This window comes from Carcharodon carcharias, chromosome 1 (genome assembly GCF_017639515.1).
Source record: "Carcharodon carcharias isolate sCarCar2 chromosome 1, sCarCar2.pri, whole genome shotgun sequence".
In the NCBI taxonomy this organism is placed as follows: Eukaryota; Metazoa; Chordata; class Chondrichthyes; order Lamniformes; family Lamnidae; genus Carcharodon; species Carcharodon carcharias.
This window is the reverse complement of record NC_054467.1, coordinates 9,751,167-9,777,320: the sequence shown is the minus strand read 5'-3', so window position 1 is coordinate 9,777,320 and position 26,154 is coordinate 9,751,167. Positions and strand designations below refer to the sequence as shown.

The window sequence follows — 26,154 nt, the reverse complement described above, 5'->3', positions numbered from 1 at the left end:
TTTCCGATATGGGTGAGGACTATTATCAAAATGGAAAATCACCCCTGACATCTTGTTTATTTTTCATAGGCCTCAACTTGTCTCACTGGGTAGCACTCATGCTTCTGAAGCAGACAGGTTGAAGTCCCACTCCATACACTTTGACAAACAGTATGGGCTGACTTCAGTGTAATTTAAAAGGAGCTTGATAAATTTTTGTCCAGCAAAGTTGTTAAGGGTTATGTAACCAAAGAAGGTAGATGGAAATAAAATACTGGTCGGGCACGATCTCCTTGAATGATGGAACAGGCTTGTGGGGCTAAAGGGTTTACTCCTGTTCCTATACTTTCTCCTAAGAGTGCCACACCCATAAAGCAGCTGACTTTTGAATGGGCTGTTAAATTGAGCTCTTGTCGTATTTCTCATAGTGTATATAAAACAACCCTTTTTGGATTATTTCACAGGATGTGGGCATCGCTGGCTGGGCCAGCATTTATTGCCCACCCCTAATTGCCCTTGAGATGAGATGCTTTCTTGAAACGCTGCAACACATTTAGCATAGGTACACCCACAGTGCTGTTAGAAAGGGTGTACCAGGATTTTGACCCAGCGACAGTGAAGGAACGGCGAGTTCCACGTTAGGATGGCGTGTAACTTGGAGGGAAGCTTACAGGTGGTGGTGTTCTGTGCATCGTCTGCCGTTGTACTTCTAAACGGTAGAGGTTGTGGATTTGGAAGGTGCTGTTGAAGGAGCCTTGGTGAGTTGCTGCAGTATATCTTATGTGTGGTACACACCACTGCCACTGTGTATGGAGTGAATGGCCTGGATTTTCATCCTGGAGTCAGGTAGGGGTAGTCGGGAAAACACCCTCCTCAGGAGAAAGCGCCTGCAAAGGCGGGATCGTCATTGCTGCAGGTCGGATGTGGGCTGGAATCAGGCCAGCCAACCTGGGAAGAAGTGTGGAGGCAGCCACAGGGGCTGCCGAGTGGGGAGGCGGGCTGTTTAAAAGGCTGGCCTCAGTGCTGTGGGAGTTGGTCCCAGTGAAAATAAAAACATAAAGTCCCTCCATCCCTCACACCCCTGTCACTCTCCAAACACTCCCCATGCCCCACGCATGCCACCTCATGCCCCCCCCCACCCACCCCCTATGTCCCGTCATGCCCCCTATCCAAAACTCTGCCATTACACCACCACCCCCTCTGGACCCTCATGTCCCCTATGCCCCTCTATCCACCCCCTATGGCCCTTCATGTCCCCTATGCCAAGCTATGGCACTTTCATGCCCATTGAGCCACTCTATACTTTCTTGTATAAAGTGGTATGCGTGAAAGAAAAAAACTTTGATAAAAGGTAATCCGATGATAACTTTCTCCTATGCTTGAAAAATTAATCTGGACTGCCAGCTAATAAAATTGTCAATCATCCAGACTCCTTGAAGCTTCAAAAACCACAAACCAGTGAAAACACCTCACTTGTGTCAACAAACATTGTGAAATTGGCTGCAGAGGTCAGAGAGCTTGAGCTGTAAATCAAACAATGTTTCCTCTGGGGTGCAGGTGCTCTCGCATTATAACAGCTGCCTAGGCTCTCAGCCAAGCTTTATTATATACACTGAGAGCACAGACAGCTATTATAATAGTGAGGAGTACCTAACTTGGCATAGGGAGCATGAGGGGACCTTTTGAACTTTTAAAAGTTCTCCTCATGCACTATATGGTTCACAACACCTCTGAGGATCCATGAACCACGGCTATTTAAAAACCTGGCCCAGCTCCATGAAAGTTGTGCATAAGTAGGACACGCCTATCTCCACAATGGAACCAGCCAGATCCTGAGTGCCGGATGCGGGCGTTTGGCATGAACCAGCCTGCACCCTTTAAAGGCACTCCCAGAAAGTTAGACAGCCCAGGAATGGGGTCGGGAATCCTGGAATCGGGACTTGCCCGCCATTTTTAAAGGGCTGCTGAGTCAACCCAATTCAATGAAAATCCAGGCCAATGTTGAAGGTGGTTGGTGCGGTGCCGATCAAGCGGATTTCCATGTCCTGGATGGTGTCCTGGAGCTGCACTCATCCAGGAAAGTGAAGAGTGTTCCACTGCACTCTTGACTTAAGCCTTGTAGATATTAGATGAGCTTTGGGGTGTCAAGAGATGAGTTACTCGCCACAGAATTCCTAGCCTCTGAATTGCTTTTGTAGCCACACAGTTTATATGGCTGGTCCAGGTAAGTTTCCGGTTAATAGTAACCCCCAGGATGTTGATAGTGGGGGACTCAGTGATGGCAATACCATCGAATGTCAAGGAGAGATGGTTAGATTCTCTCTTCTTGTTCTATTTGAAGAACAGCATAGTGTCCCTGATGTCCTGACCAGTGTTCCCTCTATTAGGTTTTAGATTCTGTGCTGCCTATTCATTTACATGTGCAGGTTTTGCTTTGCCCTGATTGTGCATGATCTTAAAGGGGACGACATGTGAGAGGCTTGAATGGTGACCTCGGGGTTGCTGCGTGGCTGCCCACCCCATGCAGCTTAGAGGGCACATTGGTCCAAAGCAATTTTTGATCCTCTATCAACATCTGATCATCTACCTCACCCAGATCAGTTGAGACCTTGCTGTACACAAATTGGCTGCCGGGTTTCCTTACATTCCACCAATGACTATATTTCAGAAATAGGAACTGTGGGATGTCCTGAGCATTTGAAAGTTGCTATATAAATGCTAAATAAAGGTTTCCTTTTTGTTCCCCAGTAACCAACAGGACATGTGGAAGACTAGCATGTAGTGGTTGCCTCTGCCTATTGAGAGCTACTTTACTTTGATATAAAAGCAAACATTTTAGATTGTATCGAGACGTTTTACTTCCATCTTCCCAAGTTGGGTGCCAGGAGGTCTTGTGGCTCAGTTGAGACCCATTCCACCTCTGAGCCAGAAGCTCTGGGTTCAAAGCCCACTCCAGACTTGCCAGCCATGGAAGGAGTGGTCAAGATTCATTTGAGCAATTTAATAATTAACCTGCTAATCTTTCCAAACCTCCTTCTCTACTTCCTGAAGGGAAAAATGTATGTGTGAAAATGCAAACAAGCTGGGCACCCTCCTCACAATATCTCAGTTCTTGCTTGGCTTTGCTACAGGAATGATGGAGGGATAGAAAAGATGTCGTGACAGGAAAGGCTTGAGAGACTGACTGTCCGGATCTTGGGAGTAGATAACTGTGCAGAGGCCACTTGCCTGAGAGTGGACCCACAACCACAACAGCAATTTGCATTTAAATAGCATCATTAACATCATATGTCCGAAGGCACTTCACAGGAGCGTTATCAGACAAAAACTTGACAACTCTGAACCTCATGTAGTCTCATGGCATCAGGTCAGACATGGCCCGCCAGTGTAAAGCGCACACTGAAATGCTCAGCACTGCCAAGGCGGGGGGCAGGATCAGGGCGGGCACTGATGTAAGCGCGGGTGCAGGTGAGCACTGAATGAAAGCTCCCTGAAGGCAGAGAGCTGCCTCAGCGAGATGAAGACTTCAAAACAATTAAGTCAAAATTTTCAAACCCGGAACAAAAAGTCTGCGCCTTAGAATCCGTCACCTGAACATATACATGACGAGGACTCTATCCACATGTTTTTATTTATTTTATTGAATAACGGAAACTTCATCCTGCCCCTCGATGAGGTTCCATCAAAAATGCAAAGTCCACCTGGCAGCTTCGCCCGTCCGCCAACCATAAGGTTGAACGGACCACGAAAACCCAGGGACAGTTGGAACCTTAACAACTTTAATTGTCTTCTTAATTGTCGGCGGGCGCGCTTCTGAGGCTCGTCTGCACCTACTGACCAAAATATCACGCGAGCGCGGGAGGACATCATTTTGTGCGATTTCGTATCCGATCTGGTCGGGCGCACGCCTACACGCCTACCTAAAAATTCTGCTCTGGGTTTTTTTTAGCTATTTGAACATCATTACTTCTTACAGACTGACCACTTGAGTCCATTCTTACACGACACGCAATTTTAATTCTGCTGAACTCTTTGGGAACCACACACCTCTCATTGAATGTCAAAAAGTCTTACATGATATTACTCCCCTCTTGTTGGAAGCCCCTATACTATCGCTGCTTTGATGTCCAAATTAATGGAACCCACTTGAACCATATTCCTAACATTAACTACTTAAGCATTCATCAGAATGAAAGTATGACTTGTGGATATTAAAGAGTAAGATAGCCTGAAGTCTGTTATTCTTTAGGCATGGTGTATTAATTTATAGCTCCAGATTGTTTCAGTACATTATCTTCAATTCACCAATGGGCTGTTAATTTATAGGTAGAATTCAGAAACCTGATGCCATTATGCTTAGATTAATGCACATTCAAGTTAATGAATTTTACCCAGAAGCCATCATATAATCTGCCCTCTGTTAAATCCTTACCTCATGTTCAAATGAAATGTCACAGACCTATCTTTCTTTAGGTCCTTTCTGTGTTATGGAAATAGAAGTGAAACCTCTGGTACAGTCACAATAAGTAACATCTGAAGCAAGTTTGACAAATCTTACAAATAATGACCGGATGCTTCTTGGCTGAGGTAGCAAAGCAAGATCAAAGTTTAACTCACAAATGGAAACTTCTTGCTTTCATAGTTTCACATGAACTCCTTTAATTAAGTCAGTACTTTGCCATTCACTGACGCCACACATTATTTGCTATTGATTCAATATTACTCATCGATTGTAATATTGCAGAAGGTTACACACGCTTTGACCCCATTGGTGACACATTAAGCTGTCATGGCTTGGAGCTTCTATTCAATTGCACCGGCTTCCCTCAGCTCTATTTGCCCGATAACAGCATAACCTGCGGAATAGATCACAGACTCTGAAGTGCAAATCAAGCCACTCAAGGTTCTGTGGTCTTTTTTTTGCCAATTTTAAAAACTTTGCACGAAAGCAAGCATCTCCCACCAACCCGCCCCCCCCCCCCCCAACAAATCCCTAAACTGACCATGTCCCCAGTTTGAATGAATCACATTCGGTTAATGGTGCTCTTCTGCAGGCCTTTGAGGACCTCCCAAAGTTTAATCTGGATCTTTTGGGTGCAAGAGCACTGACATGTACATTTTGAAAGGTTTTGATTTTTTTTTAATTTCTAAGGAACTGACTGCTGCATCACAATCAAAGTAGAGAATAGTTTTGCATATTTTTAAAAAGTCATTTCTAGCAATTTAGACTTGGTTTAGGTGGAGGATTGTGATTCTTTTTTTTTAAATGACAAGCCTATCCTGTTAAGTGAATCAAACTTCACCAAGTTCCCACTCTTGAATTATCAAACAGTATTTTTCAAAGCAAGTACTTTTTCTGAAACGTTACTTTTAAAATGCTGTACGAACGCGCTGGTCCAGAGCAGAGTTTGCATTGGCGATATGCAAGCGCCTTTAAGCGGAAAAAGCACTTTGAAAAGAAAGGGCCCAATTTTGGGTGCGGTTTGTGTTGGAATCGTTATTGTGCCCAAAATGAAAACTCTACCTGCCCACCAACAAATTTGATGAGATTTTTTTTATCCTTTCATGGGACATGGGTGCCACCAGCAAGGCCAGAACTTGTTGCCTCTCCCTAATTGCCCTTGAACTGAATGGCTTGCTAGGCCATTTCAGAGGTCGGTTAAAAGTCAACCACATCACTTGTGGGTCTGGAGTCACTTGTAGGCCAGACTAGGTAAGGATGGCAGATTTCCTCCTCTAAAGGACATTGTTTTTAAAATCATTTTATTCAGACAGCACTGAATGAAAGAGTTCTTACACAATTGGATTGAAAAAAAAAAATCCCATTTGATTGGTTAGTGGTGACAGAGAGGCCAAAGCCACCCACTGGAATAATTTACTCTTCCCAGCCATCTTCCAGATTCTCCCACAGGAACTTACATAGAAAACAGGATCATGAATGTCTAAAGGACATTGGTGAACCTGATGAAATTTTATAACGATTAGCTTTTCAATTCCAGATTGTTAATTGAATTTAAATTCCACCAGCTGCCATGGCAGGGATTGAACCCATGTCCCCAGAGATCAGCCCAGGTCTCAGGATTACTAACCCAGTGGCACTATCGCTACACCACCTGTCTTCCCAACCTGAATACTGACAAGCCAGATATTGTTTGTCAGGTTATCCAAGAACACCCACAATTAATTAGGCTAGCCCCTGCATCATTCAGCTGAAAACATTTTGCCTATAAAGTAGCTGAAAGTGTGATCTGAAAACAGTGCAGTGAGGAAAATGGGGCACCCTGGACCAACAGGGCTTCTCCCAAAGCTATCTTTGGGCATAGGCATTTAACCATGCATCTGGTCCTCACTTGAAGCTGCTGTACCATTTACAGATAAATAAAAGACATAATAATTAATTAGCCTAGACTGACAATTTTGTTCACACGAGACAATGCCACAATTTAAATTCTCACCTCGACAATAGGTTGTTCGTGACTGGGTGCTAGCTTGTTGTTAATACTTTGTACCTGAAAATGTAAAACTGATTGTAAAATCTATCAGACGAATGTTGGCCAAGAGGATATATATTAAAAAAATGAGTATCATCATTAACTGGGATACCTCAAAATGTCACATTTTAATGCCAAACTAGATTGTAAAATTTGTATAATGGTCTGAAATGGTTGATTAGCTTTTACTTACTTCATCTCTTAATTTGCCTGTTTTTACAACCCTGCCACAAGACCTTAATTCAAATTGCCCTTGAAATAAAAGTAGCTGATGTTCTCAATTACATTCGATGAAATTTACAGCAGAGAAACAGGCCATTTTACCTAACTGGTCTAAGTCAGTTTGTATGCTCCACACGAGCAACCTCCTACCCAACTTATCTAATCCGATCTGTGTAACCCTGTGTACAATCCTTTCTCCTTTGTGTACTTATCTAGCTTCTCCTTAAATGCATCTATGTTATTTGCCTCAATTATTCCACGTGGTAGCAAATTCCACACTCAATGGGTAAAGAGGTTTGGCCTGAATTCTCTATCGGATTAATTAGTGTCTATCTCATATTTATGGCCCTAGTTTGAGACTCATCCACATGCAGACACACCTTCCTGCTATCAAACCCCTTCATAGTTTTGCAGGTCTCCATCTGACCACCACTCAATCTACACTCCTATAGAAAAAGGAGCACCAACCTAGTCTTTCCTGATAGTTACAACCTCTCATTTTTTGTATCATCCCTGTAAATCTTCGTTGCACCTTATCCAGTGCCTCGGAATACTTTTTTGTAACATGGAGACCAAAACTGTGCACGGACCTCCAAGTGTGGTCCCAGTAAGATTCTATACGTGTTGCCCGCAATTAGAAGCCATCCACAAAGCACACATGCTCATTGTGGGAGGCTTCACATCCCATAATTATCAGACTTCAACAAGATCATGCCTGTAAGGCATAAAATTGTGATTGCCTCACATTACCCTTATAGTGAGCCACGCGCTGATCCACTCAATAATCTATTTCCCCAAGCCAATAGCTGACTGCATACCAATTAAAAACCAATCCCGTTCAGCATACTGCCATCCTTGAAATAGTCAATACCAGAAAACCAACAAGTCAAACAATTCCAAAACAGTTTGCTCCAACTTTTTCGGCAGCCATGTTATTTTTCAACAAGGAACAGGACTACCTAGTGTAATCATTAGTGCAGAGAATCAAACATGCTAATAGAAAAAAGCTATTTCTATTAGGTGACAGCATTCAACAGAGAAAGGTGAAAATCAAGTAATGGTGTTGAAGTTTCTATAACCTACGTCTTGGTCAGTCATTGCGACTCTTCACTGAGAGTCTGAAGTTACTCGGTATTTCGAGAGTTAAGAGCGTCAGTGAAATTAATAGCCTAGCCAATCAGGGGTTGTGAATTTTGTGATGCACACCTCTCAGCAATCAACAGTTTTCACCTGCCTTCAACTCAGAGATATATGTAAATGCTACACGCAGATTGCAATGCTTCCAAAGATTAAAAGTCAACTTAAACATAGAGGTGCTAGAAATTCATTTGGGCATGTTCTCTGCAGGCCCAAAGTCAGCACTGAACAGTCAGTGTATACCTCATTCTAGAAGGGCTAGGCTTGAAATTGTGTTGATCGTGGCAATCAGCATCTGTCAGGACTACGTACAGAGCTGAAGGGTGCCACTGAGCTCACCCTCGCTCCACATGAAGGAAAATCTTATCTTTCGTTTGTGGCTGTTGAAAAATCACCAAAAGTAATTCATGCCTGCAGTACCATAAAGCAAGTTCCTCATTTAAGACCATAAGACATAGGAGCAGAAATCAGGCCATTCGGCCCATCGAGTCTGCTTCACCATTCAATCATGGCTGATAAGTTTCTCAAACCCATTCTCCCGCCTTCTCCCCATAACGTTTGATCCCCTTACCAATCAAGAACCAATCTATCTTGGTCTTAAATACACTCAATGACCTGGCCTCCACAGCCTTCTGTGGCAATGAATTCCATAGATTACCACTCTCTGGCTAAAGAAGTTTCTCCTCAACTCTGTTCTAAAAGGTCTTCCCTTTACTCTGAGGCTGAGCCCTCGGGTCCTAGTCTCTCCTAATGGAAACATCTTCCCCACATCAACTCTATCCAGGCATTTCAGTATTCTGTAAGTTTCAATCAGATCCCCCCTCGTCCTTCTAAACTCCATTGAGTATAGACCCAGAGTCCTCAAATGTTCCTCATATGTTAAGCCTTTCATTCCTGGGATCATTCTCGTGAACCTCCTCTGGACCCTCTCCAGGGCCAGCACATCCTTCCTGAGATACAGGGCCCAAAATTGCTCACAATATTCTCAATGTGGTCTGACCAAAGCGTTATAAAGCCTCAGCAGCACATCCCTGCTTTTATATTCTAGTCCTCTCGAAATAAATGCCAACATTGCATTTGCCTTCCTAACTACTGACTCAACCTGCAAGTTAACCTTAAGAGAATCCTGAACTAGGACTCCCAAGTCCCCTTGCACTCCAGATTTCTGAATTCTCTCCCCATTTAGAAAATAGTCTATGCCCCCATTCCTCCTACCAAAGAGCATTACCTCATACTTCCCCACGTTGTATTCCATCTGCCACTTCTTTGCCCATTCTCCTAACCTGTCCAAATCCTTCTGCAGCCTCCCCACCTCCTCAATACTACTTGTCCCTCCACCTATCTTTGTATCATCTGCAAACTTAGCCAGGAAGGCCTCAGTTCCTTCATCTAGATCATTAATGTATAAAGTGAAAAGTTTTGGTTCCAACACTGACCCCTGCGGAACTCCTCTGGTCACCGGCCGCCATCCTGAGAAGGACCCCTTTATCCCCACTCTCTGCCTCCTGCCAGACAGCCAATCTTCTATCCATGCTTGTTCCTTGCCTCTAACACCATGGGATAAGGCATCTAACTCTTGTTTTAAGCAGTCACCAGGGCTATTGAAAGAATGTTTTGGCCCAGGACATTTTTCTGGTGACCTTGGGTACAGGCTGTTATTTCTGTCAAATTGGTCATCATTGTGTCCATTGTACACAGGTAAAACGGGTGTGATGTGGTCTAGCTTCCATTAACAGCAACGTGCATTTATATGGCACCTTTAATGGAATAAAATATCCCTCGGTACCTCACAGGAGCATTATAGAGCCAAATTAAACACCAAGTCACAGAAGGGGCAGGAGTTTATGCTCTCCCACCAGCAGGGTTTGAAGGTGGGGGTTAAGTGAAATGCAGTGTGCACCATGCTTGCTGCACACCCACCCCCGCTAATCGTCCAATTACACATGCTGTGGGGGCACCATCAGGCAGGCCACTCAACCTTAGGCCAATTGAGACCCTTGAATGGTTAATTACTGGCCTCTTAAGAACCTCATCCTGGCACCGCAGGTATTTTACCCACACAGGCAGAGGCCCATGCAATGTATGAAGCCCAGCAGCTTTAACTGCATGTGCTGCTGGTGGGCAAAGAAGGGGAATACCTACTTTATGGGCCCCAGAGCCATTGGAGCTTCTCCCCCAATGTCATCCCGGCATATTTTCCTGTCTGTCCTGGCCTATTGATTCTGCCCTCCACCCCCCCCACCCTGTGCCCCCCATTACCCCCATCACCAGGTCCAGCCAGTCTGGCCCCGCCGATACTCCCCTGTCCACTACTCGCCTCACATCTGGCTCCTGGCTCCTCATTGCCCAGTGCTGGATGCAACCCCAGCAGCGGTCCCAACACCTGGATGGCCAGCCTCTCAGGGGAGGGACAGTCATGTGGATTGGGAGCGGGCTCCCTCCCGACGTTTCAGCCAGGGGCGTGTGAGGCGACGACGGCATCCCATTAAATCCAGCCCCAGGTTTATTAGGCCAGATGACCACATACTTGATGGAAGGGATAGATTTTAAGGAGTGTCTTAAAGGAAGAAAAGAGAAAGAAGGGCAGAGAGACGCAGGGAGAGAATTGCAGAGCTTAGGGCCTAGGCAGCTGAAAGCTGCCAAAGGTGGAGTGATTAAAATTGGGCCGGAATTAGCGGAGCACAGAAATGTGGGGTGCGGGTTTTTGTGGGGCTGAAGGAGACTTCAGAGATAAGGAATGGGTGAGGCCGTGAAGCGAGTTGAAAACATGGATGAGAACTTTAAAGCAGAGGTGTTGCTTGACCAGGAGTCAATATGGGTCAGTGGACACGGGGAGAAAGGTGAGCGGACTGGGTGCAAGTTATCCCCAATAATACCCTCATCTGCTTTCTTAGAGGGAAAGTGAATTAAAAAGCGGAGCTCAACCTTTGCAAAGAAGATGTGTAAACCAATCTGCTCAGTTTGCTTTTCATTGTCTGCATGTGCACATGGGCTCGGTTAAAGGAAACATCCTAACTGTTGGTGTCCATTTTTTTCTTCTTGGTACAGGCGGGGAAGTTCCTTACACAACTTTAGCTACTCGAATGATGATGGGAGTCTGGTGGCTATTCGCTCTGATTGTGATATCCTCCTACACAGCAAACCTGGCAGCCTTCCTCACAATCAACCGCATTGAAAACTCCATTCAGTAAGTGCCAATTCAGGTGGCATCAGGTGCCAGCTATTTAACATCAAGATAAAATGCCATGAATGGATTCTCACTGCGTCTGGAATTAGGGCTTTAATGATTCATTTTGTATGGAGACAAAATCCAATTCTGTGTGTGACAGGATATCAAACGGAATGAAATCATCACATTATCTTACCACTTAAATCTCCAATGTATATGCAACATCGCCTAACTGAATGGAGAACAATGAATAGGGTAGGTTTGACTATGTACAATAGTGTGACTATCTTCTGTTGAAAAGTCAAAATCTACCAGAATATTTCAATTTGGTGAATAAAAAAAAAACGCTGTCTGCAGGCATTTTTATTCATTCATGGATGTTAAAATGATGATGGATCATCAGCCATGATCTTATTGAATCACGGAGCAGGCTTGTGATTCATTTGTATCTATGTCCATATGTTCTTGTCACTGACAAAGCCAAAAATATTTCCCATTCCTAATTGCCCTTGAGCAGCTGGTAGTGAGCCGCCTTCTTGAGCTGCTGCCTTCCATGGGTGTAGGAACATCCACAGAGTTGTTAGGGACAGAGTTCCAGGATTTTGACCCAGCAACAGTGAAAGAGTGACAATATAGTTCCTTGTCAGGATGATGCATGACTTAAGAGGGGGACTTGCAGGTGATGGTGTTCCTATGATTCCTTCTATGTACTTCCATGGGTTTGGAGGTGCTGTTAAGGGAGGCTTGGCGGGTTGCTTCAGTGCATCTTGTATACAATACACGCTGCTCCAACTGTGCACCAGGGAGTGGATGCTTAAGGTGGTGAATGAGGTGCTTACCAGACCGGCTGCTTTGTCCTGGATGATGTTGAGTTTCTTGAGTGTTATTGGAGCTGCACTTATCCGGGCAAGTGGATAGTATTCCATCACACTCCTGACTTGTGCTTTATAGATGGTGGACAGGCTTTGGGAAGCCAGGAAGTGAGTTACTCACTGCAGAATTCATAGCCTCTGACCTACTCTTATAGCCACAGTATTTATATATGGCTGGTCCAGTTCAGTTTCTGGCCAATAGCATATCGTTAACAGAATAATTTTATTTGTTTATTCCCCTTTAATGGATCCTTGTTCTACTGAAATTACACACTTGGCTTGGTTTACGGTTACTCACTGGAGTGGGTCACAGGATGAGCTTATTTGCAACTTTAATGACAAGAAATCGAGCTCAAGGATCACAACCTACAAGTGCAGGGATGCAAGAACTGGGAGTAGAATTTAACTTTCATCATTGAAGTGAAAACGCTACCCGGGCTTAGAGATTTAAATTATGGGGACTGGTTTTGTCAATTTGGCTTGTGTTTAGAAGATCGTGGTGTTTAAAATGATAAAAGGATTCAGTAGCGTGGATACGGAGAAACCATTTCCTCTGGTGGGGGAACCAAGAACATCGGGCTGCATCTTCCGCTTGGCGAGCGGGTGGTGGGGCCCACTCACCCATGCGTAAAATGACGAGGGGTGACATTAGGCGTGTGTCCCAACATCACCCCGCATCATTTAGATTTTCAGTTCGGCGGGCGCACAGCTGAGTAAAGGCCTATTAAGGCCATTAAAAAAGTAATTAAACTGATTAATGGACCAACCCGTCCAACCTTAAGGTTGGCGAAGAGCCCAGGCGGTCTTTGGAAAAAATATGAAACCACATCCACGGGCGGGATGAGGTTTCCTGGGGGTATTAAAATTTGTATGAAATGTCTAAATAAAAGAAATTGACATGTCCCAGCTCAAGTGACAGTGTCGGCTAAGGAAATTCCCGCCCCCTCCCCACCACCACCCCCGTGCCTTGCAAGAGTTCCAGGATTTTGACCCAGCAACAGTGAAAGAGTGACAATATAGTTCCATGTCAGGATGGTGCATGACTTAAGAGGGGGACTTGCAGGTGATGGTGTTCCTATGATTCCTTCCATGTACTTCCATGGGTTTAGAAGTGCCGATGGGAGGAAGATCCTGCCCAAGGAGACACAGTCTTAGAATTAGAACTATTCAGGTGTGAAATGAAGAAGCAGTTAACCACACAAAGGGCAGGTGGATTCTGGAACTTTCTCCCCAAAAGCTTTATGAGTCATTTGAAATATTAAAGACCAACATCAGTAGATCTTTGTTAGGTAAGGGCACCAAGGGATATGGAGACTAGGTGAATAAATGGAGTTGAGGTACAGATTAGCCATGATCTGATGGAATGATATAATAGGGTTGAGGGGCTGAATGGCCTACTCGTGACCTTACTTTCCTCTGCTACTAAATATTCTACTTGATGGATGGCATTGCTGTGGATTGACAAGTTTATGTAATTTCTGGTGGTCTTAGAAACGATTATGTTTTTGCCTGATTTATTTTGTAATGAGCTATAGCAAGTTTGAGAAAATCACATGGAATATTCATAGCACAAACAGGCCATTCAGCCCAACTATTCTGTGATGGTGTTTATGCTCTACACAAGTCTCCTCCAATTCCACCTTCTTCATCTCAGCCTTTCAGAATATCTTACTATTTCCTTTTCTCGCATGTACCTGCCTATTTTCCTTTTGAAAACATCTAAGCCTTTTGCCTCAAACACTCCCTCCTGTCCTGAGCTCCACATTCCAACTACTCCCTGAGTAAGGAAATTTCCCATTATTTCCCTATTTGATTTATTAGTAACTGTCTTGTATTTATAACCTCTAGCTTTGGATTTTGTCACAAATGTGACGATTCTCTCCATGTCTACCCTGTCCAAACCATTCATAAGCTTAAAGAAGAAAAGCAAAATACTGCAGATGCCGGAAATCTGAAATAAAAACAGAAAGTGCTGGGAAAACTCGGCTGGTCTATCAGCACCTGTGGGGAGAAAAACAGAGTTAAAATATTTCATATTTTTATTTAGTGAGAAGAGCATTTAAAGATTGAATTATTTGGTTCTATTTAAATGTGAATGTAAGGCTGCATCATTTTGAACTTTAGTGGAATTAACGAATAGATATAAAACCCAGTGAATACTGTGCAGATAATCCAACTGAAATTGATTTAAATCTGTTATTCACTTTAACAAGGAATCGACATGGTTTGATTTCTTATTAATTGCTGTGGAAATGCAGTGGCGTTATAATGAGCACATCTCCTGTGGTGAAACTGTTTATAAGCTCAGATGCACCGTGGGCATATCATTACATTGCAAAAGTCCTGCCCCAGAGGTGAGGGAGAGCAATTACCCAAGCGCATTTAACAAGCCTGGTCAAACAGAATGAAGAGAAAGAAACAAAAACAGAAAATGCTGGAAATACTCAGCAGGTCAGAAAGCATCTGTGGAGAGAGAAACAGAGTTAACGTTTCGAGTCCACATGACTCTTCAGAGTGGACGAGGCGCCACTGGCATCATAAATTTGGAAGGTTGGACCTTATAAAAAGGATCGCCAGACAAGTGAATTAAATTGGAATTCTCGATTGTTGGAATTACTTATTTCAAGGCAGCACAACAAACTTGGAATCACAGATAAGCAAATCAAGTAGTCCCTCTCACTTTTAGTGTCAAACGGGTTTTTGTGCAAATGAGGACATTGCAAAAAGCAACATTTCCTGAAAGCTAGAGGTACAGGATCTGTCCTGATTAACCATTGTCTGCTGCCAGTGAGATCGGTCCTCCATGGGTGATAGTGTACAGTAACTTACTGGGGAACAAAATGACTTCTATTTCTATCGCACCTGTCATGACCTCGGGACGATCCAGCCACCAGTCAGTAGATCCAGAAAACCTAAGAATACATCTGGGTGCACTTTAAGGGGAATTGATTATAAAATCTGATTTCCAATGTTTCATCTTTGTTTTCAAGCCCCTATATGGCGTCAATCCTCCCTGAGTCGGATTTTTTGGGGCACTGTAATCCCCACACCCGATTGAAAAGTGGGCCATGAGCTCACCCATACAAAAGCTCTGCAGCGATATTATGCTGGGAACAGCCTTGATTGTTTCAGGCTGGGACTTCTGCCCCCATCAGGAGAGGAAATCCCACCTGAGGGAGCTACCAGCCCACCTGATTGGCTGGCAGCTCTGTAGTCCCAGCAGCACCAGGTTCAAGATGGGACTACAGGTTGGCCCTAAGAAGAAAGCTGATGGAGCCTGGTGGTAAGTCTGGGGTTTTGGGCTGTCCTGGCTGGGAGATCCCAGCGATGACGATGAGGCGGGGTGGGGTAGGGGTCAGGGCCGGGTTTGAGAGGCTCAGGAGGGTTAAAGGAGGGGTATGATGTTTGGGGAGGGGGTGTGCCTCCAGTGGGCATAAAGGCCCCACCCCCCCCAAAAGGAGGTCCCCCACTTCTTGCCCAACAGCAGCCCATACAGTTAAAGCTGCTGGGCTACCTGCTGCAGGTAAAATAGTGTTGGAGGTGGAATGAGGCCCTTAAGAGGCCACATAAAGACCTCAATAGGCCCAAGTGTAGATGGGCTGCCTGACACCCTCCCCACCTGTTATTTGGCAGACAGATTGGGGGTGGACGGGAATATGGTGGGAAAGCCACGCCCTTTAGTTTGTGAGCCTCCATGTCTTCAAATATACCAGTGGGAGGGTGTAAAATCCAGCCCCCCCATGTCTGTAACTTCCTCCATCCCTAGAATCCTCTGTGATATTTGTGCTTCGCCAATTTTGGATTCTTGTACCTCGCCAATTTTAATCACTCTACTGTTGATGGCTGTGCCTTCAGCTGCCCTAAGCTCTGGAAGTTCCTCCCTAAACCTCCCTATCTCTCGCTCTGCCCTTAAGGAATTCCTTCAGACCTACTTCTTTGGCCAGGCTTTGACTCCCCTGTCTTAATATCTCCTTGTGTGCCTCAACATGAAATTCTATTTGATAACATTCTTGAAATGCCTTGGGAAGTTTTACTACATTCGGGACACTAGTTGCCAATATTATTGCATCATCTTTATATTATTTAGTGAAACGTCTGGAAGTAACTTTTGTATTTTTAGATATTGCCTTGATATCTCTCATGCTATGCTCTCAAGCCTACTCCAGTAATTGGGCCCTTGGTCATTAGGAGCTCAAATGCAATCTTATATTCTCAGTAGGGGTTACTTTCAACTTCAGTAGGCCTGGAAAACTGACTGTCGTGGATCGGCCTCCCCTTTGAAAACCCCACTCTCAGTGCAAAACGGGACAGGTTTTTGTAACAGGCAACCAAACCACCGCTGCCACTTTTCTGTTCGTACTGAAGTTAAACATTACCCCCAAAGTCCTGCAGTGTTGCCTTAGGACAGATCCAAGCCTCCGGAATTATATTTAACCGAGGATCTCTCCAATTTTGGAAATTCGAAGTACGTCTATCAGATTGGAACAAGGCAGCCAATTATTCCGGAATCTAAAGGCATACAAACTGTCTGCCTCTCCGAGGATGACAGTATAGTCATCCAGTATATGTGTTGGGCACTAATCCAATTGTCAACTCTTGCAAAACACAGCTGAATCACTTGACAATTTGCAGAAGGAACCATGCATGTAGACAAGATTGCAATTAAAATATTAGCATATTGGTGAACAGTACAGAAGGGAATTAGATGTCATGTTTACCCGCAACACACAATAGTGACTGCACTTCAAAAGTACTCCATTGGAGCGCTTTGCAATAGCCTAAAGGGCATGAAAAATGCAATATAAATGCAAGTTCTTTCTTTCTTCCGGGCAGGCAGCACTTTGGTTCCAATTTATTACGAACTGACAGGGTAAAAGCAAATACTGCAAATTCTGGAAATCTGAAATAAAAACGGAAAATGCTGAAAAAACTCAGCAGGTCTGGCAGCATCATGTAGAGAGAGCAACAGAGTGTTTCAAGTCTGTATGGTTCTTCTTCAGAGCACTGTTAACTTATTAACGTTTTGAGTCCATATGACTCTTCTTCAGAGCCCTGAAGAAGAGTCATACAGACTCGAAAAGTCAGCTCTGTTCCTCTCTCCACAGATGCTGCCTGGCTAATTGACAAGACGCAGGTTACAATGAGAATGCTCCAACTGGATTGTGGGAGAAGAAGCATTGTAATGAGCTTTCTTTGGGGTTGGTTTTTCTTACAATACATAACCAAAAAAGTGTTCAACACTAAATTAAAATGTAATCATTTCTATCACATTCTGTGTAAAAACAAAATCAGTTGTGAGGTAATTGTTGGTGCAAGCAATCTTAAACCCACTGGAACTTGCAAAGAGCATCTCGCTCATTTATTCCTCAGTCATGCCTGTGAAAACCAACCGAAATAGAATACTCCGAAAGAGGAGACTGCAATGAAAATGCAAAACTTGTTTACTCATAGAGGGATGAGGATGTGGAACTTGTTACTACATGGAATGCTTGAGATGAATAGTGTAGATTCATTTAAGGGGAAGGTGGACAAACCTATGAGGGGGAAACAAAGAGGTTGTGCTGGTAGCGTGAGGTGGAGTAAGTTGGAATGAGGTTGATGTGGAGCATAAACACGGGCCGGGATTTTCCGGTCCCTCCTGTGGCAGGAATCATCGCGGGCGGGACAGGAAACTTGATGGATCAACCAAAGGCCTGTTGACTCCGGGCAGACATTTTGGGCAGAGCTGGAAAATCATGGCCACTAACACAGCTTTGTTGGGCTGAATGGCCTATGTCTGTGCGGTGAACACAGAGAGGAGGAGAACCCAGAAGGAAAAAATAGATCGGACCAGTATTCTTATTTCCCAGTTTTTACTGTTTCTTTCCTTATGGGAAATGTTTTCTCTCAGAGGGTGGTGAGTCTTTGGAACTCTCTTCCTCAAAAAGTGGTGGAAGCAGAGTCTTTGAATATTTTTAATGCAGAGCTGGATAGATTCTTGATAAGCAAGGGGATGAAAGGTTGTCGTGGATAGGTGGGAATGTGGAGTTAAGATCAGCCATGATCTTTTGAATGACGGAGCAGCTTCGAGAGGCCGAGTGGCCTCCTCCTGCTCCTAACGTGTGTGTTCATATGACAGAGGGGTGTATCAAGCAATCATTGCTTGATATTCTCCGTAGTAAAAATAATTGTAGTCCTAATTTGCGATTTAACAATTTTTTAACAATTCCAAAGAAACACAAACCCAGACAGATGGCACTTGCTGGACCCAATGTATAAGCATAGGAAGTATCTACATTTGTGCAGCACCTACTTAAGAGAAGAAAGGCAAGCTAATTACTTCAATTGTTGCAATTGGAGCAAGAGACTTGGCTCCATTTGGCTGCAAATGAATTTATGACGGTATGTGAAAGGCAAGAACCTTGTCAAAATTGCAACGTGCATGTAATAGATACAATCAGCCTACGATGGGTTTCAAGTCTGATCTCTACACAGGATTGACAAATGCATCAAAAGGTTACCATTCTATATTCCATTTCACCAAATGAGACCTTCATGCTTCATTGCCTCCAGCAAAGTCTTAATTATAGGGACAGGTTACATAAACGGGGCTTTTATTGCCTTGAGTTTAGAAGGAGAACCCATCAAGATGTTTAAAATTACAAGAGGATTTGATAGGGTGGCTTCAGCTATTTCCTTATTTTAGAAGAATCCAGAACAAGGGTACACAATCTTAAAATTAAAACTAAGCCATTCAGGAATGAAAGCAGGACATCTTTTCTTAAGGGTAGAGGCAATGTGGAATCCACTCCCCAAAAAGGCTGTAAATGCTGAGTCAATTTGAATTTCCAAGACTGAGATTTACAGATTTTTATGAGGTAAGTGTGTCAAGGGTCGTGGATCAAAGTTGGCTGATGGATCAGCTAAGCATTAATTAAATAGTGAAACAAACTCAGGGGGCTGGATTGGCCTTTTTTCATTCATTTGAGGGATGTGGGCTACACTGGCTAGGCCAGCATTTATTGCCCATCCCTAATTGCCCTTGAGAAGGTGGTGGTGAGCTGCTTTCTTGAACGGCTGCAGTCCATGTGGTGTAGGTACACCCACAGTGCTGTTAGGGAGGGAGTTCCAAGATTTTGACTCAGCGACAATGAAGGAACGGTGATGTATTTCTGAGACAGGATGGTGAGTTGCTTGGAAAGAAAATTCCAGGCGGTGTTCCCAGGTACCTGCTGCCCTTGTCCTTCTAGATGGTAGTGGTCATAGGTTTGGAAGGTGCTGTCTAAGGAGCCTACTCCAGTTCCTATGCTGAAGTAATTACATATAATTAGATATGTATAATTGAAGATGGAGCAAACTCAAAAATGTGGTAGGCTAAGATTGTATGGCTATATTAATTCTTCCATCAGAATTTTATATAGTTTCATATTTCATTAAAATAAGCCTGCTCTGTGGTATTTAAATCATTTTCATGACTCTGCATTAAGCATAATTACAAAGAAACTAAAAATCTTGAGGATGATGTCTTAATATGGATTACAGGTTTATATCTCAATGCTGTCTTATGACTTGCTTGCAAGTATGGAAATTCAAGACAGTAAACAAGATGTTTTGAAATTCATTGAACACCATCACCACTCCATCAGGTTCCTCACAAACAAGACCTGCTGAGTTTTTCCCAAGTATTTTTATTTTTGTTTTTGTTCTGGATTTCCAGCATCTGCAGTTTTTTGCTTTTTTCTTAGTGTTTAATTGACTGCCACTTCTCTTCAAGGAATGCCTACCTTGAAGAAGTATAGCTCTTCTCTCCAACAGGATTTCCCTCTCTCTCTTTTGCCTTGTTCACCTTCATTGCTTTCCATTTCTCTCCTGGTGTTTGACAAGGTGTTTACTAAAACCCGCTTTCACAGCCATATCTCCTTCCTCAGTGACTGTCTCCATCTCCAACTTACTCCACGTGGATTTCAACTGAAGTTCCATCCCTCATGTTTCGAACCCACCCAGGATTACAGGTATCTCTGGGACATACAACGTTTCTCGGACTGCTGTTCTCGTCACATCCTGAGAAACACACTCAGTGCCATGCACCGCCATATGAACACCCTCGACCTCGCCCTCCAGCAGCACCGCCACACCCTTTTTCTAAGCTGCCCATGCCCCCAGTTTCATTTTATTCTTTGTCTCATCCGACACCTCAACAAGAAACTTTGTCTCTTTCTTTCAGGTGCAAAGGAACCCAATCTCCAACAACTCATCGACACCAACGCCCATCCAGGACCCTCCACCCCTGCCCTTCCCTCTGTCCCCATCCCATCTTCCAATCCCAGCCCGTGTATACACCAGACCCCCTGACCTTCCCCTCTCTGATGCTGAGCGTTCAGTGCTCAGCAAAGGACTCAGTTTCATACCCTTGCACCCTCACCTCAATGAATTTCAGGCACGGCATGATGCTGAACTCTTGTTCCGCCGCAGTCGTCTCCGTGCTCACTTCTTTGGGCAGGAGTCCTCTCCCCATTCAACAGATCCTTTTACCAGCCTCCAATATTCTCCCTCCACCTGGACCCCTCCCTCTGGATTCTTACCTTCTTGATCTTTTCATTGAGAACTGTCGGCAAGATATCAGTCATCTCAATTTCTCTGCTCCTCTCACCCACTCTAACCTGTCTCTCTCTGAACTTGCTGCACTCCATTCTCTCAGGTCCAACCCTGACATTGTCATCAAACCTGCTGATAAGGGTGGTGCTGTTGTTGTCTGGCGCACTGACCTCTATCTCGCAGAGGCTGAGCGTCAACTCACAGACACTTCCTCCTACCTCTCCCTGGACCATGATCCCACCACTGAACATCAAGCCATTGTTTCCAGGACTGTCACTGACCTCATCTCCTCTGGGGATCTTCCTTCCACAGGTTCCAACCTCATAGTCTTCCAACCTCAGGTGGCCCGCTTCTACCTCCTCCCCAAAATCCACAAACAGAACTGTCCCGGCAGACCGATCGTGTCAGCCTGTTCCTGCCCCACAGAACTCATTTCTCGCCATCCTGACTCCATTCTCTCTCCCCTTGTCCAGTCCCTTCCCACCAACATCCGTGATTCCTCTGACACCCTACATCATATCAACAATTTCCAGTTCCCTGGCCCCAACCGCTTCCTCTTCACCATGGACATCCAATCCCTCTACACCTCCATCCCCCACCGGGATGGTCTGAGGGCCCTTAGCTTCTTCCTCAAACAGAGGCCCGAACAATCCCCATCCACCACTACTCTCCTCCATCTGGCTGAACTTGTTCTCTCACTGAACAATTTCTCCTTAAACTCCTCTCAATTCCTCCAAATAAAAGGTGTGGCTATGGGTACCTGCATGGGCCCCAGCTATGCCTGTCTCTTTATGGGGTGAGTGCAACATGCCTTGTTCCAGTCCCCTCCCACAACTCTTTCTCTGGTACATCGATGACTGCTTCGGTGCTGCTTCATGCTCTCGTCTGGACCTGGAAAAATGTATTAATTTTGCATCCAATTTCCACCCCTCCATCATTTTCACATGGTCCATCTCTAACACTTCCCTTCCCTTCCTTGACATCTTTGTTTCAATTTCTGGTGATAGACTGTCCACCAATATCCATTACAAACCTACTGACTCCCACAGCTACCTTGACTAGAGCTCTTCACACCCCACTTCCTGTAAGGACTCCATCCCATTCTCTCAGTTCCTTCGCCTCCATCGCATCTGTTCAGATGATGCCACTTTCAAAAACAGTTCCTCTGACATGTCTTCATTCTTCCTTAACCGAGGTTTTCCACCCATGGTGGTTGACAGGGCCCTCAACCATGTCCGGCCCATCTCCTGCGCATCCGCCCTCACACCTTCCTCTCCCTCCCAGAACCATGATAGGGTCCCCCTTGTCCTCACGTATCACCCCACCAGCCTCCGAATTCAAAGGATCATCCTCCGCCATTTCCACCAACTCCAGCACGATGCCACCACCAAACACATCTTCCCTTCACCCCGGCGGCATTCCACAGGGATTGTTCCCTCCGGGACACCCTGGTCCACTCCTCCATCACCCCCTACACCTCAACCCCCTCCCACAGCACCTTCCCATGCAACTGCAGAAGGTGCAACACCTGCCCCTTCACTTCCCCTATCCTCACCGTCCAAGGGCCCAAACACTCCTTTCAAGTGAAGCAGCATTTCACTTGCACTTCCCTCAATTTAGTCTACTGCATTTGTTGCTCCCAATGCGGTTTCCTCTACATTGGAGAGACCAAACGCAGACTGGGTGACCGCTTTGCGGAACACCTTCGGTCTGTCCGCAAGCATGACCCAGACCTCCCTGTCACTTGCCATTTCGACAATTCACCCTGCTCTCATGCCCACATGTCCGTCCTTGGCCTGCTGCAATGTTCCAGTGAAACTCAACACAAACTGGAGGAACAGCACCTCATCTTCCGACGAGGCACTTTACAGCCTTCCGGACTGAATATTGAGTTCAACAATTTTAGATCATGAACTCTCTCCTCCATCCCCACCCCCTTTCCAATCCCGCTTTTTTCCAATAATTTGTAAAGATTTTTCTTTTCCCACCTATTTCCATTATTTTTAAAGGTATTTCCATCCATTATTTTATCTCTACCTTTTAGCCTATTTCAATCCCCTCCCCCCACCCCACCCCCACTAAGGCTATCTGTATCGTGCTCGTCCTGCTTTCTACCCTTAATATCACCTATTAGCACATTCCTTAGATAATATCACCACCTTCAACACCTGTTTGTCCTTTTGTAAATGACATCTTTTGACAACCTCCACCTATCACTGGCCCTCTATCTAGCGCTACCTGTCCCACCCCCCTTAAACCAGCTTATATTTCACCTCTCTTCTATTTTTACTTAGTTCTGTTGAAGAGTCATACGGACTCGAAACGTTAACTGTATTCCTCTCCGCAGATGCTGCCAGACCTACTGAGTTTTTCCAGGTATTTTTATTTTTGTTTTTGTTTTGGATTTCCAGCATCCGCAGTTTTTTGCTTTTATCCTCACAAACTCACTGGTTCTCGTCCAACACCTTATGGTCCAGCTTCCATTTCAGGCTCTATAATAAAACAGTTCTACTAGTTGAATGGTCCTTCCTCAAGTAATGGTATTTCAGAATGACATTCCCCTCAGGAAATTACTTTGTAATTTAAGGTTCCCTCTCCTCTGCCTTGTCACCACCCCTTCCCCCACCCTCACTGCACCACCACTCTGCCCGCTCAAACACCCGCTCAAACACCCGCTCCAAGTCAATTCTTTAGTTGGTCCCTTTAAACTTACATCACACAGACAGAGCAGCTGCGATCTTGCACAGTCCTCACAGAATTCGCTTTGGTAGGAAGTTTGTTGCCACACATAAATGCACTTCGCATTGACACTATTCTTCGATTCCCATGGCTTTTCAGTGTGATGGGGGTCAAAATGCCTTTAAGAAGTGAGCTTAAAATATCTGCTGACATTCCTTGTCCTGCAGGCAGCTGATCTTCCCTAAGGGCAACTTTGATCCATTCACACTGCAAAATATCGCACGGACCTACCCTCAAAATTTGTGTTTTGAACTCTCAGACAGCCAGGGATTCCACAGAATTCCAGGTTCTCGTGCCTGTTTTTTTTAAGAAGGCAAACAATAATTTTACAATGACTCAATGTCAAAGTGCAAGAAACTTTAACATAGCCACTAAATTTAAAGATGTGTTTGCATCTCAACCGAGCGAAACGTGGGACCAAAGATTATCTGCCCAGTGATCAGGAAACCATAATATGGGAGTGAAATTAGGAAGTTTTTTTTTGTGCAAGTAGTAGTGGAAATTGAAATTGTCTCTAAAGGTCAAGGATTCTGGATTTCTGACATTTTCAAAGCTGACTTGGATAGATTTTAGTTATTATCCTCAGCCATTCCACTGGATGACAAAACAGGATCAAGGAGCTGAATGGTCTGCTCATGTCCCTATGGCCTTAAGTTCTGTTTTCCATTTATGAAGATTACTGGGGAGTAAATTGGGCAGGCTGCATGTTAAGTTAAGCACCAGTGTAATAAACTTGGTGTACCAGACAGGTTTCTTACTTGAAACAGTTAGCTTTATTTACAGAGCTCTTGAAGAAGCTACATGCTTGAACCAGGTCCACGACTAGAAAGCTCCGCCCATAAGATTACCCATGCTTAGGGCTGGTTTTTTTCAGTACAATCACGTGATCCCTAAAACAGTATGAAAGGTTTTACTTACAATCACTGCAACCAGGAATGCAAATTCAGGAAAATCAGAAGAACTGAGGTAAATGCTCTTAAATAAAACACAAATTGAACTACTTTACTTCTGCCCATAACAAAAACAGAATTACCTGGAAAAACTCAGCAGGTCTGGCAGCATCGGCGGAGAAGAAAAGAGTTGACGTTTCGAGTCCTCATGACCCTTCGACAGAACTAGTTCTGTCGAAGGGTCATGAGGACTCGAAACGTCAACTCTTTTCTTCTCCGCCGATGCTGCCAGACCTGCTGAGTTTTTCCAGGTAATTCTGTTTTTGTTTTGGATTTCCAGCATCCACAGTTTTTTTGTTTTTATTTTTTACTTCTGCCCATGATGCTTTCATTCCTCTTCACTAATTCTTCGGTAATCTTCTCTGTTCCATTTTTATTGTGTTAACTTTAATTTTCACCATCCCATTCCATCCTAAGGTGGTAAGATTGTTGCTATGTTTTTCTTGACTCCTGGTTTCAGTTTCCATTTTGTTTCTCTGATTGGCTGAGGATTAGCCAAAGGCTAGTTTTATTAACCAATCGAGACATAAAAATATGAAGACGATATTGTCACATCCTAAGTGTAGATAGGTCAATCTTTGATGCTGCTTCTTCCCCATGAAGCCCACCAAAAAATGATTATCTGATTCACATGGGCAGCTGATATGGGAATGTCTGTGCTCCGGCAGAGCTCCCAACTTAAGGTCAGGTCAAAGCATGATAGTATAGTGCACAAGCGAGCAAGAAATTTTTACTCTGCATCTTAACTGTGCTACACTCGAACTGTTAAATGGTTGGGTTCTGACTTTAATCAGGTGCTCACTCGAATGAACCTAAAAATGTTCACCTCCATTTTAATAGCTGTTCCATAAAAGGTAAAAGTAGTTGAGTATTTTGTTGATGCAGTGCATCTCAAGATAATTCTTAGAGCGAAATCCGAACCTATAGTCAATTTAGATATAAAATGAAACAAGGTAGCATTTGTATAGTGTCTTTCATAACTTCAGAATGTCCCAAAGCACTTACCTCCAGTTGAATTAGTTTTGAAGTGTGGTCATTGTTGTAATGTAGGAACCAATGGGTGCAGAGATATTCCACTATTACTACTTCCTCAAATTCTGGGCCACATGAACACAATTATCTGTCACCATGTAGACAGCTGCAAAATAGTTTTAGGTGCACATAGGTTAGGTTCCAAACCCACTGTTATATATTGCTGTACTATCTGTAAATAGCTAGGAATTAAATTGTTATGTGTAAGTGCTCCGAGGGGCCACACTTCACAGCTGCACTGGAGACAGATGTGATGTGTTCCGAACCAGTTTAATCCAGTCCTCCTTTTGTACCAGACAGCCTGAGAAAATTAATGAAAAAGAGTTAGTTATCTTTCTAAGCTTAAAATGTGATTATTATCAACATTTGGGAACCAAAAGGCATCCAGAACACTAACAGTGAGAGAGTGCAAGAAGCAGTGGGGCCATTAACAGTGAGAGAGTGCAAGAAGCAGTGGGGCCATTAACAGTGAGAGAGTACAAGAAGCAGTGGGGTCATTAACAGTGAGAGAGTGCAAGAAGCAGTGGGGCCATTAACAGTGAGAGAGTGCAAGAAGCAGTGGGGCCATTAACAGTGAGAGAGTGCAAGAAGCAGTGGGGCCATTAACAGTGAGAGAGTGCAAGAAGCAGTGGGGTCATTAACAGTGAGAGAGTGCAAGAAGCAGTGGGGCCATTAACAGTGAGAGAGTGCAAGAAGCAGTGGGGCCATTAACAGTGAGAGAGTGCAAGAAGCAGTGGGGCCATTAACAGTGAGAGAGTGCAAGAAGCAGTGGGGCCATTTACAGTGAGAGAGTGCAAGAAGCAGTGGGGCCATTAACAGTGAGAGAGTGCAAGAAGCAGTGGGGCCATTTACAGTGAGAGAGTGCAAGAAGCAGTGGGGCCATTAACACTGAGAGAGTGCAAGAAGCAGTGGGGCCATTAACAGTGAGAGAGCGAGAGGAGCGGCAGGGCCATTAACAGTGAGAGAGAGCAAGAGGAGCAGTGGGGCCA

General features: G+C 44.4%; 1 protein-coding gene across 1 annotated transcript in view; it reads left to right on the top strand.

The window, feature by feature from the left end:
• Nucleotides 1-26,154, top strand: part of grid2 (glutamate receptor, ionotropic, delta 2) — a 995,712-nt gene that overhangs the window by 820,686 nt on the left and 148,872 nt on the right. Inside the window, exon 12 of the mRNA XM_041192382.1 lies at nt 10,878-11,016. Within this exon, the coding sequence (XP_041048316.1) occupies nt 10,878-11,016 (139 nt within the window). The remainder of the gene's footprint in view (nt 1-10,877; nt 11,017-26,154) is intronic.